Below are 14,719 nucleotides of genomic sequence, written 5' to 3'. Positions count from 1 at the left end.
ACGAGATCTGTCAAAATGAAATATAATTAATGGGCTGCCAAGGACATGTTTTTGAGAACAGTCCTTCTACTAGGGAAAATCTCCTTTCCCCAGAGCAGTGATATTCAAATCAATCCCTGGAATGAGGCAGACCCCTATAATTTGGGTTGATTAAGTCTTTTGCTTCTAAAGGATTGTTGAGGAGGAAAGCATGTCAGTTAGCAAGTGCGAACACACTGGGTCACCCCAAAAGGAGGATGTTAAGTCCTCCAGGGAGGGAGGACTCCCTTGGGAAAGGCACATACATTTTTGAACCCCCCATGACTAAGCTCTCCTCCAAGTCACATCTTGGATGGCATGGGGGTCAAGTGATTGTTTCCAGGCAGAACTGGGGGACAGAGGTGGATCTCAGCATTAGCAAACAGGTTGGTGGTGAAGGCACTCAACACGTGAGAAACATAAAGAATTGTCATCCTCCCTTCAATCTTCTGGGTTCTGCCTTGTTGTAAACAAGTCCTGACAATCAAGCCCATACCTGGGTATGGAGTTCATGTGCTCCATCTCTTTTCTTTTCCTTCCTTCCTTCCTTCCTTCCTTCCTTCCTTCCTTCCTTCCTTCCTCCCTTCCTTCTTTCTTTCTTTCTTAGATTGACTGATTGATTGATTGCTTTAGAGAGCACGAGAGAGCAAGCATGAGTTGGGGGATAGTCGGGGAGGGAGAGACAGAACCTCAAGCAGACTCCCTACTGAGCGCAGAGCCTGATGCAGGGCTTGATCTCACAAGCCTGAAATCATGAAATCAAGAAAGAAATCAAGAGCTGGACGCTTAACTGCCTGAGCCACCCGGGCGCCCCCATCGGCAACATCTTACCTAACTTCTCCACAAGGACTGGCCTCACATTCAGTCAGTAGCCATGTCCTGTGCCAGCTGCCCTCTGCTTTTAGTCACATAGTTCCTTCCGCAATATTTCAACACCATTGTGGATTTGAGGAGCAATTTCCATTTCAAAGTGGGTTCCCATCTGTTCTCATTTCACTGTTTCCACCATGACCACCCTTTGGCCATAGGCTCTCACCTGCTAGATCCACCCAAGTGACCTCCTGCTTTCGCTCTGGATCCTGTCACTATGTAGCATTCCCAAAAGAGCAGACAGGAGTCCCCTTGCCATGATGTGAAGCAGATCCTGCCAGTCTCCTGCTTACAACTCACCTGGTGCATTCCATCCCGCCTGGCGCAGAAGCCAGTCTGGGTATGTCCGTAAACCTTGTATCTCTGTTTTTCTCTCTGATGCTCCCCTGTCCACACTCTCTGCTCCAGCCGTCCTGCTCTGTTACACTCCCTGCCACAGGGCCTTTGCTCTAGCTGATGCTCCCGCCTGCCATCCTTTCTCCCAAAGGTCAGCCCAGTTTGCTCCCTCTTTTCCATCGGGCATTTGTCTGCTCAAATGCCATTTCTCAGTGAGTCCTGCCCTGCACTAGGGCCAAAGTGAACTCCTCACCCCCTAATCCCCTGTGCCTGCTTCATTTCTTCTTAAAATTTCACTTAAAATGCTCTATATTCTACTTATTTGTCTTATGTATTATCTTACCCTCTCCACACTATAAACTCCACGAGGACAGGCATTTTTCTGTTTTTCTGTCCTAACCCCAGCACCTAGAACATTATCTAGCACACAGTAGGGTGTCTGAAAGACACTTACAAAGAAGTGAATGAATGAATTTTATGACAAACCCCATGAATGGCAATGAAAGACACATTACTGCCATTTTGTAACTAAGAAAACAGAGGCTAAGGCAGGTTACGAGTCTTGCTGGAATTAGGATCTAGGTCCGTAGATAACTGATTCTAGTGCCTCTCTCCTACATCTCTTAGGGAGAGAACCCTTAGAAGCCCTCAAACCCCAGTCTCCATCTAGGGCTGCCCTGGCCATTCCTGTCCAGGACTCTAACCCAGGTCACCTGGTGTCATTGTACCGTGAACGAGTCAAACGCTCTCATGACGTGGCTTCTGCCCCTGACAACGCCCCGGTTTGGTGAACTCACTGCCTGACCATGTTTTTGGCAGAGATCCTTAGCAGTAAATCCTGTCCGGCTTCACACCGATTTTCCTTTCCTTGGAACTCTTTTCTTCCCGCATCGTCTAGTTTTTTCATGAGTTAAGACATTTCCATTATTACTGGAAAGGCTTTGCATTTTTTCTCTCCAAATGTAACGTGCTCTTGCACGACGCTTGCAAAAAGAATACATATTCAGGATATAAAGATTAAAAAAAACACAGAAAATCATAATGATGAAAGTGAAAATTATCTGGGATTCGATCACCCCTCAGGAGCTATTAGTTTCAATATTGTAATGCATTTTATCCCATTCTATTCACTCTGTTCCATTTCTCCTTTACAAAATCAGAATTATACTGCACATTCTATTTATAAAATACATATATATTCAACCCATGTGCCGTAAACATCATTATGTAAAAACATATCCTCCTAAAACATGATTTTAATTGCTGCACTGTGTTCCATAATTTGGAGGTACCAAAATTTATAGGATGGTTTCTCTGTTGTCTGAAACATATATTGTATTCCTTTTTTTTTAAATACTCTGAAACTACCTTCGCTTGTCCTGAGCAGTGTGTCCTGCCCACGAGGTGACATATCTTTTGTGATTTCATCTTGTGTTATCTCCTTTTTGAAAGACAGCAAGGCAGGTGGACAAGAGCTGTCAGTAGTAATGACAGAAGTGTGATGGGGCTCCTTTGAGGTCAAGAGTCTGATCTTTTCTGGTCCTGTCCAACCCCAAACTTCATGAAAAGGTTAGGAGAGCCCTATTACACAAAGGTTCTGATGCCTGAATTCCTAACCAATTAGGGCAATTAAGCACTCAAATATTTGTTCAACTAATAATTTAAATCACAGGTGGCTAGTCAGAGAATTCCAAATTGCGAATAGCATTATCTTTAAGCCTCCCCTCTTTGTGCTGTGAATATAAGCCCATCGATGACTTGGCACATTTCTTTGCTTCTCCTTTCTCTCTTTCTAGATCAACCCGTCTATGGGTTACTGCAAATTTCTTTAGTTTTAAAAATTACTTATATTTTCTAAAAGAGTGAACAGAGGCTTCAAGTATTTAAGCAGACATAAAACAGACCAATTAAGAGACTTAACAGGGATTCCAAAATAATACCGGAGAAGAAACGTTTTTGGACCCATCTGTTATCACAACCAAATCAAAATGTATTGCACACTGTCCTTTATGAACTGCCTACCTGAAATCTCAGAACTAAATCTGTGTTTAATGACAGCAGCCACGTCATCCTGGCTTACTGGAACAAATCCGCCTCTCATTTTCTATGAACAAAAATTTTCCGGCCACTAAATTCTAAAGGGCACGTATTAGGGATACTTACAAAAGAGATATCAGGTTACAGAATGGGCATAACCTTCAACTGGGGTTTCACAGGAGATATAAAAGTAACTTAAAATGATCTTTGATCATACTAACCCTGAACAGAGCCCAAGGGTAGATCATTAAATTGTAATGCGGGAAAGGGAATGAAAGCAATGCAGTGGGTTTGTGGGGGTTGCAGGAGCTGGGGGAAGGCGGAGGCGCGTGGGTCCCTGCCTCCCTCAGCATGAGGTGTCAGCATTCTAAATCTGTGCTTTGGGCAGCTATTGGAGAGAAGTCAATAGAGAAATCTGATGTTTCGATGACTACCTGAAGGGCCTATTTTATTTACTATCAAAGGGAAAGATATCCATGTGCTCTAGATATCAGATGAACAGAAGCGGAGCTGGCATTCTATTATGGAAAGCGAGAAGCATGACTTACAGTCTTATCAAAGCAGAATGAGGCTATAAGCTCGATGAAATAAGACAGCTTGGCTATTAACCCATTGTGTGACTTTTGGGAAAGTCACTTAACACCTGCAAGCCTCATTTTTCTCATCTTGCCGAAACAGAAAACTACTGGATCTGTCATGGACACCATTTCCCAGTTCCTTCTCTTTAGTCACTTTCCAGCTAGGGTGACCATGTTCCAGATCACTGGGGATTCTGGAGAGCTGTTATTTCCTGGCATGGACACTAACTCTCCCCTTCATCTTTTTCTTTTTTCCATTTGGAATGCAGATGTGATGGCTGGAGCAGCAGCCATTCTGCCACCCTGAGGGAGCAACTGCGAGAATAGCATTGATATCATTGAGCCATTGATTTAGCATTCGCATCTGCCTACTCAAGACTTCTTGTTGCATGAAAAAAAATGTGTTTATGTCATTATTCTCATATTTTCTGCTGCATGCAGGCAAAGGCATCACTGACATCGTCTCATTGGATAGGGAGGGTTAAATGAACCAAGAGGGTAAGACCCAAAGTTTGGCACAGTATAAACATTACATAAAACATGTCCTTTATGTCCTTTAGTATAGTTGAAGTTAACCCCCCTAACCACCTCTTTTGCTTGTGTTCCTTTTGTTTTGGCAGTAGGGTTTTGAAATTATTGCGTAGTATTTATAGATCCTTAAATTCAAGAAGGATTTGATATTATTATAATAATAGCTTCCATTTACTAAGCCCTTATTGCAAGCTAGGACCCATTCTGAGTGTTTTACATATTTTATCTTGCTATTCAAGAACAAAAAGAATGAACTGTTGATACGCTCAACAACATGGCAAATCTCGAGATCATGCTGAGTGAAAAAAACAAAAAGGAGTGCATATTATAATTCCACTATAGACAATTCTAGAAAATGCAAACTAACCTATTGTGACAGAAGTAGGTCAGTGCTTGTGTAGGCATGGGCACGGTGGAAAGATAAGGGGGAGAGGCACTTTCAGAAGTGATGAATACGCTCATTATTTCAACTGTTGTGATAGCATCAAGGGGGTGTAAATATTTCAAAACTTATCAAACCGTATACTTTAATATGTGCCATGTGTTGTAGGTCAATTATAACTCAATGATTTTTTTTTTAAAGGGAAAATGTCGAAAATCTGCTGCCTTTAGTGGGAAAATGGATAAACAGGCTGGTTTATTCACACAATGGAATCCTGCACAGCAGTAAAAAACAGTGAAATAGATGTACATGTATCGAAATAGACAATGATTTAAAAAGTTGCTAAAGGAAGTTATAGTATGATATATGTTTAAAGTGTAATTGTAACACAACATTGTGTATTTTTATGGGTACATATATGTACTAAAAGTGTAAATTTGTATCTTTTCACGTGTCTGTAGGCCATCTGGGCAGGGGACTGGGGACTTTTGGAAAAAGTCTAGTCATGTCTTCTGCCCACTTTTTAATAGGATTATTTGATTTTTTGGGTATTGAATTGTCTAAGTTCTTTATATATTCTGGATACTAACCCTTTATCAGATACACCATTTGCAAATAGCTTCCCTCATCCCATAGGTTGCCTTTTAGTTTTGTTAATTATTTCCTTCTCTGTGCATAAGCTTTTTATTATTATGTAGTCCCAGTGATGTTTATGTTTGATTTTTGCTTTCCTTGACTTAGGAGACATATCGAGAAGTTGCTTCGGCTGATAAAGAAGTTACTATCTGTGTTTGCCTCTAGGATTCTCAGGGTTTCAGGTCTCCCATTTGGGTCTTTCATCCATTTTGCTCAGCATCACTGATCATCAGGGAAACGTAAATCAAAATCCCAATGAGCTATCACTTCACATCTGCCAGAATGACTAAAATCAACAACACAAGAAACAACAGGTGTTGACAAGGAAGCAGAGAAAGAGGAACCCTCATGCTCTGCTGGGAATGCAAACTGGTGCAGCCACCGTGGAAAAGGGCATGGTAGCTCCTCAAAAAAGAACTATCCAAGATTCAGCAATTGTACTCTAGGTATTTACCCAAAGGATACAAAAATACTGATTCAAAGGGATACACGCACCCCGATGTTTTTAGCAGCATTATCTATAATAGCCAAATTATGGAAACAGCCTAAGTGTTCATCACCTGGTGAATAGATAAAGAAGATGTGATGTGTATAAAATAGAATGTCACCTGGCCATAAAAAAGAAGGACATCTTGCCATTTGCCGTGATGTGATGGAGCTAGAGAGCATAATGTTAAGTGAAATAAGACAAAGACCATATAATTTCATTTGTATCTGGAATTTCAGAAATAAATAAGAAAAGGGCAGGGGACTGGGGAGAGAGAAGCAAACCAGGAAACAGACTCTTAAGTATAGAAAACAAACAGATGGTCGCCAGAGGGGTGGTGGTGGTGGTGGGTGAACTAGGTGATGGGGATTAAGGAGGGCACCTGTGGTGAGCATGGGGGCAGGGGGTAGTTAGGGAAGTTCTGAATCACTCTGCTGTACATCTGAAGTTAATATTACGCCATGTGTTAACTGGAATTTTAAAACTTAAAAAAAAGGTGTAAGTTTGAAATGATACACATCAACTTCAGTCTTCAAAGATGGGCTAGGAGGGAAGATGGGGGTGTCTTTTCAATGCTAAGATTCACTGCAAAAATGACAGGATTGTAACGTCTGTGAAATCTGGGTCGGGGATACATGGGCATCTGTTATATATATATATATATATATTTGGACATTTCTGCATGCTTGAAACAGTTCTTAATTTTTAAAAAAGTTTAACGAATTCTCCCAGGTCCTTCTTAGCATCCAGTTCCCCCTGCCAGGGGCACCTATTATCAGTTTATTGTATGTCCTCCTGGAGATAGTCTAATTATATGTAAGTATAAAAATATATAAATATTTTAATTTATCTCTTTTTTTCCTTCAATTTTTTATTTAAGTTCTGACTAGTCAACATAGTGCAATGATGGTTTCAGGAGTAGAACTCAGGGATTCATCACTTACATACAACCTCCTGCGCTCATCACAAGTGCCCTTAATACCCACCACCCTTCTAGACCATTCCATACCCATCCCCCTCCACCAACCCTCAGTCTCTTTTTCTTTTCTTTTTTTTTTAAGTAGTCTCCAGGTTCAGTGCAGAGCCTAAGTTGGGGATCAAACTCATGCCCATGAGCTCAAGACCTGAGCCGAGACCAAGAGTCGGATGCTCAACTGACTGAGCCCCCAGGCACCCCCTGTTCTTTATCATTCTATCTCTCTTTAAATGTGACACATTTTGGAGCATACCGTATACTCTCTTCTGCATCTTGCTTTTCTCATGCAACAAAGCTGTGGACATAGTTCCAACTCTGTTCATACAGAATGTCCTCTTTCTCTGCAATAATGCTTGGCACTCTGTCATGTGTATAATTAGGCTACTTCTCACCATTTGCCTCTATAGACCCGATAAAAATGCACATTTTGCACATGTGTCTGGGTGTACCACTTGCCCTTTGAAGCAGATTGCTTCGCAACACATTCCATCCTTTTGTAATTACACAGGGTCTTAAGCACGGCCAGCAATGCAAACACTCAGCTGCAAAAAGAGGCAAAAGGAGGGCTGGGGTCAGGACGTGGGTGGGGGAATCTGTCTCTGGTCCAGGGCAGAGCAGCTACCCTTGGAGTTCTTATAGCTCCTTTTTGAAAGTTTCCATTTCCTATTGGATATCAGCTTTCTGGCTCCCCCTTTTCTAAGTGTCGTGGGCCCCCTTACATCTGCCATTTTGTTGCGTCTAAAATGTTTTAGGCTGAGAAGCCAAAGAAACAAAGTTGTTTGGATTGTGACCAAAGAAAGAGGCAAGAGGGTCCAATAAGGGAATTCAGCATTTTTTTCAGAGTCAAGGGTATGACCTCTCTTGCGTGGACTCTGGCATTTTCACTGGCTCCTCTGGGGCTCTGGGTGACTCCTCAGTTCCTACTTGCTTCTGGATGGGTGAGGTTAGAGACCCCTGCCTCATCCATCCTTAGTGTGGAGGATGGATGGGATCCAGAGGCTGCTGGGGAAGTCACAGGATGCAGAAATGTTGCATCTGGTGAGGAGCAAGGAGCCAGTGTTCTCCTGGGTCTACTGACAGCAATCTGATGCTTTTGGATAAATCTGTGTTCCAGCAGGTGAGGAGGGGACAGTCCTCCAGGTTAGGGGCCCAGAATGAGAGAGAGGGAGGTCTGGGCACTGCAGGAAGGTCATCTACCTTTCTTTGAGTATAAGTTTTTATTCTCCATTTAAAGTATTTTTCTACACGAAGAACCCTCATACTAGGATTCCAGAAAACAACTCCCCCAGAATACTCGAATGGTCCCACTAAGGGTAAGAGCACTAACAGCAAACATTTACTGCTGTTTTCAAAGTATTTTCTTGCCAGGGAGGCAGGGTTAACTTCAGGGTTAAGAGCACAGGCTTGGAAGTTGGACTGTCTGGGTTCAAGCCCAGGCTCCATCACGTACTGTTTGGCCTAGGGTAGCTTACTTAACTTCTCTGTGCCTTGATGTTCTTCCCAAGAACATGGGGATGATTCAAGGACTTACTTCATGGGGCTGGACGGGACTAGATCATTTATCAATGTCCAAAATCCCGATCTCAGGTTGGTGCGTGAAGCATACTTGGTGAGTGCTTGCTAAACACCAGTTGTTATTAGCCTAGTTGTAAGCAGCGTGAGTCGGAGTGAATGGGGAGGTCTGATCATCTGATCAGTCGTTGGACTCCAGGCTTACAAATGAGTGCAGAGTCCTGTCGTCCAGTGAACAAGAGCAGGGTTCAGGCGTGAGCCAGCCAGGCATGGTGAAGTCTGCTTACGACCGCTGGGTCCCGGTCACATGGCTGCTGTCGTGGCATGCCATGATGGCGCTTGGGGTCTTCTGGAGTAAGGACACAGCTAGCGGTTTACTGGAGCTGCCTTCTGAGAGCTTACTGGTACAACCGAGGGAGTCTTGCCAGCTGGGTTGTTAAATCATTATTTCAACAATAAATTCAATAAACTTACAATAAACTTTGTTTTTCTTAAAAACAAAGGTAGAGATACTCAAAGCTCATCACATCTCAGTTATTTTACCTTGTCCTACCATCATCTGTGCCCTCGAAGTTATTTTTGCCTACCCTATCTGGGAAGTGGGAACACCACAGAGGGGGAGCTCCTATACCTCTCTTCCTGCCCACCGTTTGCAGACTTCGCACTGGAAGCTGGAAATGGGCCATGGTTGGAGTATTTATGCTACAGAAATTGAGATAGATTTTGTTGCCCACACAGATTTCAGAAAGTGGTGGACAAAACACATTAATCGTGCAGATTAAACTTGAAAGTGCCTCACGCCTACAGATGTTTACATTGTGAAGAGCACAAAAAATCCACATACTCTTCATCTGCCTTCGTCTCAGGTCATGATCCTGGGGTCCTGGGGTTGAGTCCTGTGTCGGGCTCTCTGCTTGCTGGGGACCCTGCTTCTCTCTCTCCCTCTGCCCCTCCACCTGCTTGAGCTCACGTGCTCTCTCTCTCTCTCTCAAATAAGAAAATGTTTTTAGAAAATGGCATATTCTTTGGCTATTCAAACAGAAGATGCTCACATCACTGACCAATGGTGAAGTCCTAACATGAGTCTCCGTCGTTTCACGTTGTCTTCCTTGTTAACGTTCATGTGTGAATGACAGGTGCTTGTTGAATTGGGACGGACTGTGTGGAACATTTAGGAATCCGGCCAGGGATGCAGCCCAGAGGCTCCCTTGACAAAGAAATGGAGAGTCTCTCTGTCACCGAGGGGCTCTGGCTGCCTGACTGCACTGAGAGGCAGGGAGCAGACAGTGGGACCCCGACCCCAGAAGACCTGGCAGGATAGGCAGAAGGAAGGAGGGAAGTGGGCGGTTCTTTCTGTGGGAGCTGGGGAGGCAGAACACTGCCAATACCAAGCTGGGTGACTCTGAAGTTCTCGCTAGGGTGGGGGATGGCGCGGAAGGATGGGGTATATGAGACGGGTCCAGGCTGAGCAAGAGGAAGTTGCAGTGAAACCTGTTTTGCAAGTCTGCTAGCCTACAGCCTGGGTGTTGGACAGGCAATATGCCAGGCTTACTTTCCCTGTACTAAGCTATGGCTTCTGATTTACCATTTACCAGTCTGCAAATAGTCTGGTGCCTGGAATTCCTGGTCTGTGGTTTTGCATTGTAGGTGTGGCCATGCACTGTGGTCTCCTGCAGGAAGCACAGCCCAGGTGCAGGGAGAGAATACGAGCAGGGCTTCCCCCGACCCCGGTCCTACCGGTGCTGTCCCATCACCAGGAACTTGGCTCAGGCACCTCTTGAAAAGGGAGCTGCTCCTAGGGGTCAAGTAATGAGCATTTCTCTATATTGTTTCTATATACAAGGAGTCCCTACAGGTAGTGAGAGTCAAGGAGAAAGTGACTCTAGAAAGGTGAAAACTCCTTTTTTGCGGGGGGAGCCTCTGACCCACTCAAGAGCCCAGCACGTCAACTCCCCATGAAAAGCAGCCCCACGTGCTCAGAAGGCTGGATGCACCCTGCCTGCCTTGCTGCTTGATGGTGACCTTGGGCGATTGTGTACATTCCCCGAGCCTCAGTTTCCCTATCTCTAAGACAGGAAGGGCGAAGGAAATGATCCCTAGAGCCGCTTCTACAAGCCTGTGGCTCTCCTTCGCTGGGTGTCAGCGCTCCTTGGCATCCAGGTCCTGAGAACTGCTCTGTGTTGAACTCCTGGCCTGGGAGGGATCTGAGAGGCCAGGGAGGAAGGAAGGAGGCGGGATGAGAAAGTCAGTGTTGAGGGTGCAGGAGAAGTGGAGCAGAGGTGCTGGGGTGGAGAAAGGACAGGAGGGGCGAGAGGGGAGTGTGGGCACAGGGGACGTCAGGCCGAACAGGTGCTGTTGCGTTGCTCCATTTCCACGTCCAGGCACGTGGCCATTCAGACACCCCTTCCCCCAGCCCCCAACGTCCACGCGTTCCGGGCCCTCACCTTGCAGCATCGCCGACGTGGTGTAGTAGTTGAACGGCACGCTTTTCACCAAGTACTCCTCGGCGTCCAGGCTGGCCAGCTTGGTCCCCACCAGCACTGACTTGCCCGTGCCCGCAGTCCCCACCAGCATGACAGGCCGCCTCCGCTGCACGAGCCGCTCTAGGAAGTAGCACACTCGGATGGTCTCGCTCGTGTGCACCAAACAAGCCTGCGGTGAGAACACAATGAGTGTGCCAGGGGCTCATGGGAGTGACAGGGGCCTGGCAAGAACTTTCTGGAGCATTTCAGAAGAGGCCTGGCAGTGCTGGTTGGCTACCACGGGCAGGAGGGTCTTCCTCCTTCATATGCAGAGTAAGACCATCCCATAAGCTCTTTCTTCTGGGTGGAGAGCACGTCCTCCCCACTCTGCCAGCTCTGTCTGCCTCCCTGCAACCTCCCTATAGGTTTGGGAACCTTCTACCCTGCCATCTCCCCACTCCGTTCCCCAGGATGCCAGTGGAGTCTGGTAATCAAGTTACCTAGTCTTTGTGGGGGGTGCTATGGGTCTGTGGGTTCCTTGCACTAGGATTTCCTCTTGAAAATTGGGTAGCAGAGGATGACTAGTTACTGCAAGGTTAAAATGCTTGGCTGCTTATAAAGAGGCTTCCACCAGAGCCACTAAAGGTCCTTGGGGCAACCGTATATCCTCGGTCACTGGGCCACACTCACCTGCAGGGGCATCTCAGGATCAAATTCAAACTGGGGGATGAGCTTGGACCAAGGCTCGAATTTCTTTGTTGCTGGGTCTATGTAGTAGTCAAAGATGGTTCCCTGAGAGGGAAACTTGACCGTCTTGAACTCCGTCAGCCACCACTTGCTGAACTCTGCTCGGTAGTCCACGAGCTGCCAACACAGAGCGGGTCAGGGGGCAAGGCTCTCCAGAGCTTCTGAAGCCGGGACACACTGCCCTGGTCTCAGGCAGGAGGTCAGTTGGGGAAGGTGAGATGCTTTGCTTGAAGGAGCAGCTTCTCCAGGAGGAATGCTGCTTCCCCGGGTATCAGCCCTGATGAGCCACAGCGGCTCAGGGGCCAGCCCTGAGCAGGTACATGTGCCACCACTTGACCATGTGGCTGACACTGCATTTGAGCATCCTTGTGGGGTGCAGGGAGAGGGGTGTAAGAATACTGGTGCAGCAGCCATGACCCCAAGATGGGCAAAATGTGGCCAAGAGCTCCTGAAGAGATAGATGGACCCACAGCCTCCCAGATAGCTGAGAGACTCAGCCATTCCATGGTGGCGGTCAGGGACAGAATAAGATGGTGGCTGTTGACATTGGGGGGTAAGGGGTGACAGGGTAAGAAGAGCCTCAGTTCCCTCATCTGTAGAATGAGCATCCTAGAGAAGAGGACTTCTAGGGTCCCTCCAAGAGCTAAAATTTCTAAAATGTAGGAGCAGCAGAGACAAAGTGCTGGTTTTTCTGACAGAAGGAACAGGTAGAGACATATAATTTACATGCATATGCATTGGATCAAGAGCCCCTCAGGATAGGGCTGGACATCCAGTAGACTCAAATAATCTCATTGCGTCCAAGCTGAAACACACATGTACGTACATGCGTGCCCACACACATATACACACCCCCATAGTGTACCCGCATACTATAGGCAGGAAGCCTATTTTTTGAACAGGCAGACCTAGGAAACATCCCAAAAAAGAAAACCTAAAAAAAGACCCAGATTGGGCATTTTATTATTTTTTTTAAGATTTTATTTATTTGGGATAGAGAGAGAGCACGAGTGGAGGGAAGGGCAAAGGGACAGGGAGAAGCCAGCTCCCCACCAAGCAGGGAGCCCGACACGGGGCTCGATTCTAGGACTCCGGGATCGTGACCTGAGTCGAAGGCAGACGCTTCACCGATGGAGCCACTGGGGTGCCCCTGGATTGGGTATTTTGGGGAATGTTTTTGGAGGGCAGGACAAAGATGGAATTTGAAGGCTGGACAAATGGGGAAGCTGGGCGCATGGCAGCGATTCGGGATTCGCAGGAAATGGAACTCCTCGTTCTGTCTCTTACTGGGTAAGTACGATTGAATACTTTTGCTTTCTTTCTTTCTTTCTTTCTTTTTTTTTTTTTTTTTTTTTTTTTAAGATTTTGTTTATTTATTTGACAGAGATCACAAGTAGGCAGAGAGAGGGGGAAGCAGGCTCCCTGCTGAGCAGAGAGCCCAATGTGCGACTCGATCCCAGGACCCTGAGATCATGACCTGAATTGAAGGCAGAGGCTTTAACCCACTGAGCCACCCAGGCGCCCCAATACTTTTGCTTTCTTATTTATTTTTTAGTTTTTTGGAGTGCTTTTTAAAAAAATATTTTTGCTTTCGAATGAGAACAGAAACAAGGTCTAATAGAAGGACAGATTTGTTTGCTGTTCTTCTTCTGATCTGACTTCAAATGAAGGGAGTGCTCTATCTTCTCCATATTGGGCTCTACAATCAGAAGACCTGGAAAAAACCCCATTTTTAGCTCCTGGATAAAACCCTTCAAGACTTTTAACTTCTTACTAAAAAACCTGGTTCTAGATTTCTGTGGAAAATCCGAGGCCACCTCTAGAACAAAGGAGGTTGGGTGGATCTTCTTTCCCTGCCTCCAGTTCGACCTTGAGCTTCTGGATCACGGAACCAACCCCTACGCCACTGCTGATGTGCTGTACCAGCATTGTCTCCTCTCCAATATTGGCACATGACCTCACCTCCACTCTAATGGGACACTAAAGCCAGGGTCACCTCTGCCAAGTCAGCCAGAAGCGCTGTCTCGGTTCAGTTCCTTGGATGTCTCTTCAGAAGTAACCTTCACAAGGAGGCCCCTTCAGACACCCCATTGCCTTTGCATCTGGACAGTCCTGTGGCCCCTTCCTGCCCCTTGAACTTGAGGACACTGAGGTCCGTCTGTATACTGCACAAGAGTCTGGGCTATAACATCCGCTCACCCGATGCTCCCCAGGCTCCGAGCTCTCCTGGCTAATACCAACTATTCCTATCTGATACATGAAAAGACAGAAACGGAAAAGGACAGCTTCTAGAAGCACACGGAGGCACCACGAGTTGGATTCAGGTGTTTGGTCCTAGAGAGCTGGTGCTCTCTGAGACATCACCATTTCCTATGGATCCTTGCAAAGTATTCAGTGAGAACCTTGTCTTGCTTTTGAAGCTCCAACTCGGGTATGGGCTGCAAATCGACTTTCTCCTTGGCTTTAATGACAGCTTTACAAACACCAGCACCACCGCTGTTCCTGGTGTGAATATTTTGGCTGGCTTCCTGCTTTTCTACTTAGGGCACTATTTCTGGTGTTTGGCTTGAATGTGGCTGGAGTCAGGGCCTTGGGCCTTCCCTGCTGCTAAAAGCTTTCTCCCTCGTCCTCTCCCCATGTGCTAGCATGGCTGCCTCTGGCTCCAAGTGCTCCAGGGCCTGGGATGCCTGGAGGCATGCTTTCTCCCAGGCTTTTAAAAAGAGCTGAGTGGATTTAAATGTGTACTGCCGTAGAGAAATTGACCAAGTGTCTTCACCCTGAGCCCCCACTGCCTGCTAAGCACCAACCCCGCGGAGAAGCCCAGCAGCGTTGCTATCTGACACACGAGCTGTTGAAAGGTCAGGCCTGTATTTGATGGAAAGCAGTAACCTGTGCCTTTTGGATCTCAGTACTTGGGCAAGGTCTCGTCCATCCTGCTGGATTCCTTGCCTCAAAGGGGAAATGGAAAGCTGTCAAAGCAACAGTCCACGGAGAATCTCCAAAGACCACGAGAGGCAGAGTGGAATTCTCAGATGTCTCACTCGCAGTTTGGGTATGTGCACACCCCCCTCCCCCAACCTCTGGCTCTGGCTCTGGCAATGGGGAGAGGTTCTCTGGGAGCTTGCGAGAGCTGCGTTCTGAATGTGG

General features: G+C 46.3%; 1 protein-coding gene across 4 annotated transcripts in view; it reads right to left on the bottom strand.

The window, feature by feature from the left end:
• The window catches only part of DNAH9 (dynein axonemal heavy chain 9), a 318,684-nt gene that overhangs the window by 156,860 nt on the left and 147,105 nt on the right, over nucleotides 1–14,719 (bottom strand). For all 4 annotated transcript variants that reach the window (XM_082708418.1, XM_082708419.1, XM_082708420.1 and 1 more), the window contains 2 exons: nucleotides 11,516–11,689; nucleotides 10,808–11,015 (listed from right to left, as the gene is read on the bottom strand). In XM_082708418.1, the coding sequence (XP_082564544.1) occupies nucleotides 10,808–11,015; nucleotides 11,516–11,689 (382 nt within the window). The remainder of the gene's footprint in view (nucleotides 1–10,807; nucleotides 11,016–11,515; nucleotides 11,690–14,719) is intronic.

The sequence above is a fragment of the Mustela nivalis genome, assembly GCF_964662115.1.
Source record: "Mustela nivalis genome assembly, chromosome: 17".
Classification (NCBI taxonomy): Eukaryota; Metazoa; Chordata; class Mammalia; order Carnivora; family Mustelidae; genus Mustela; species Mustela nivalis.
The sequence above is the reverse complement of the archived record's forward strand: the minus strand, read 5'-3'. Positions and strand labels throughout refer to the sequence as shown.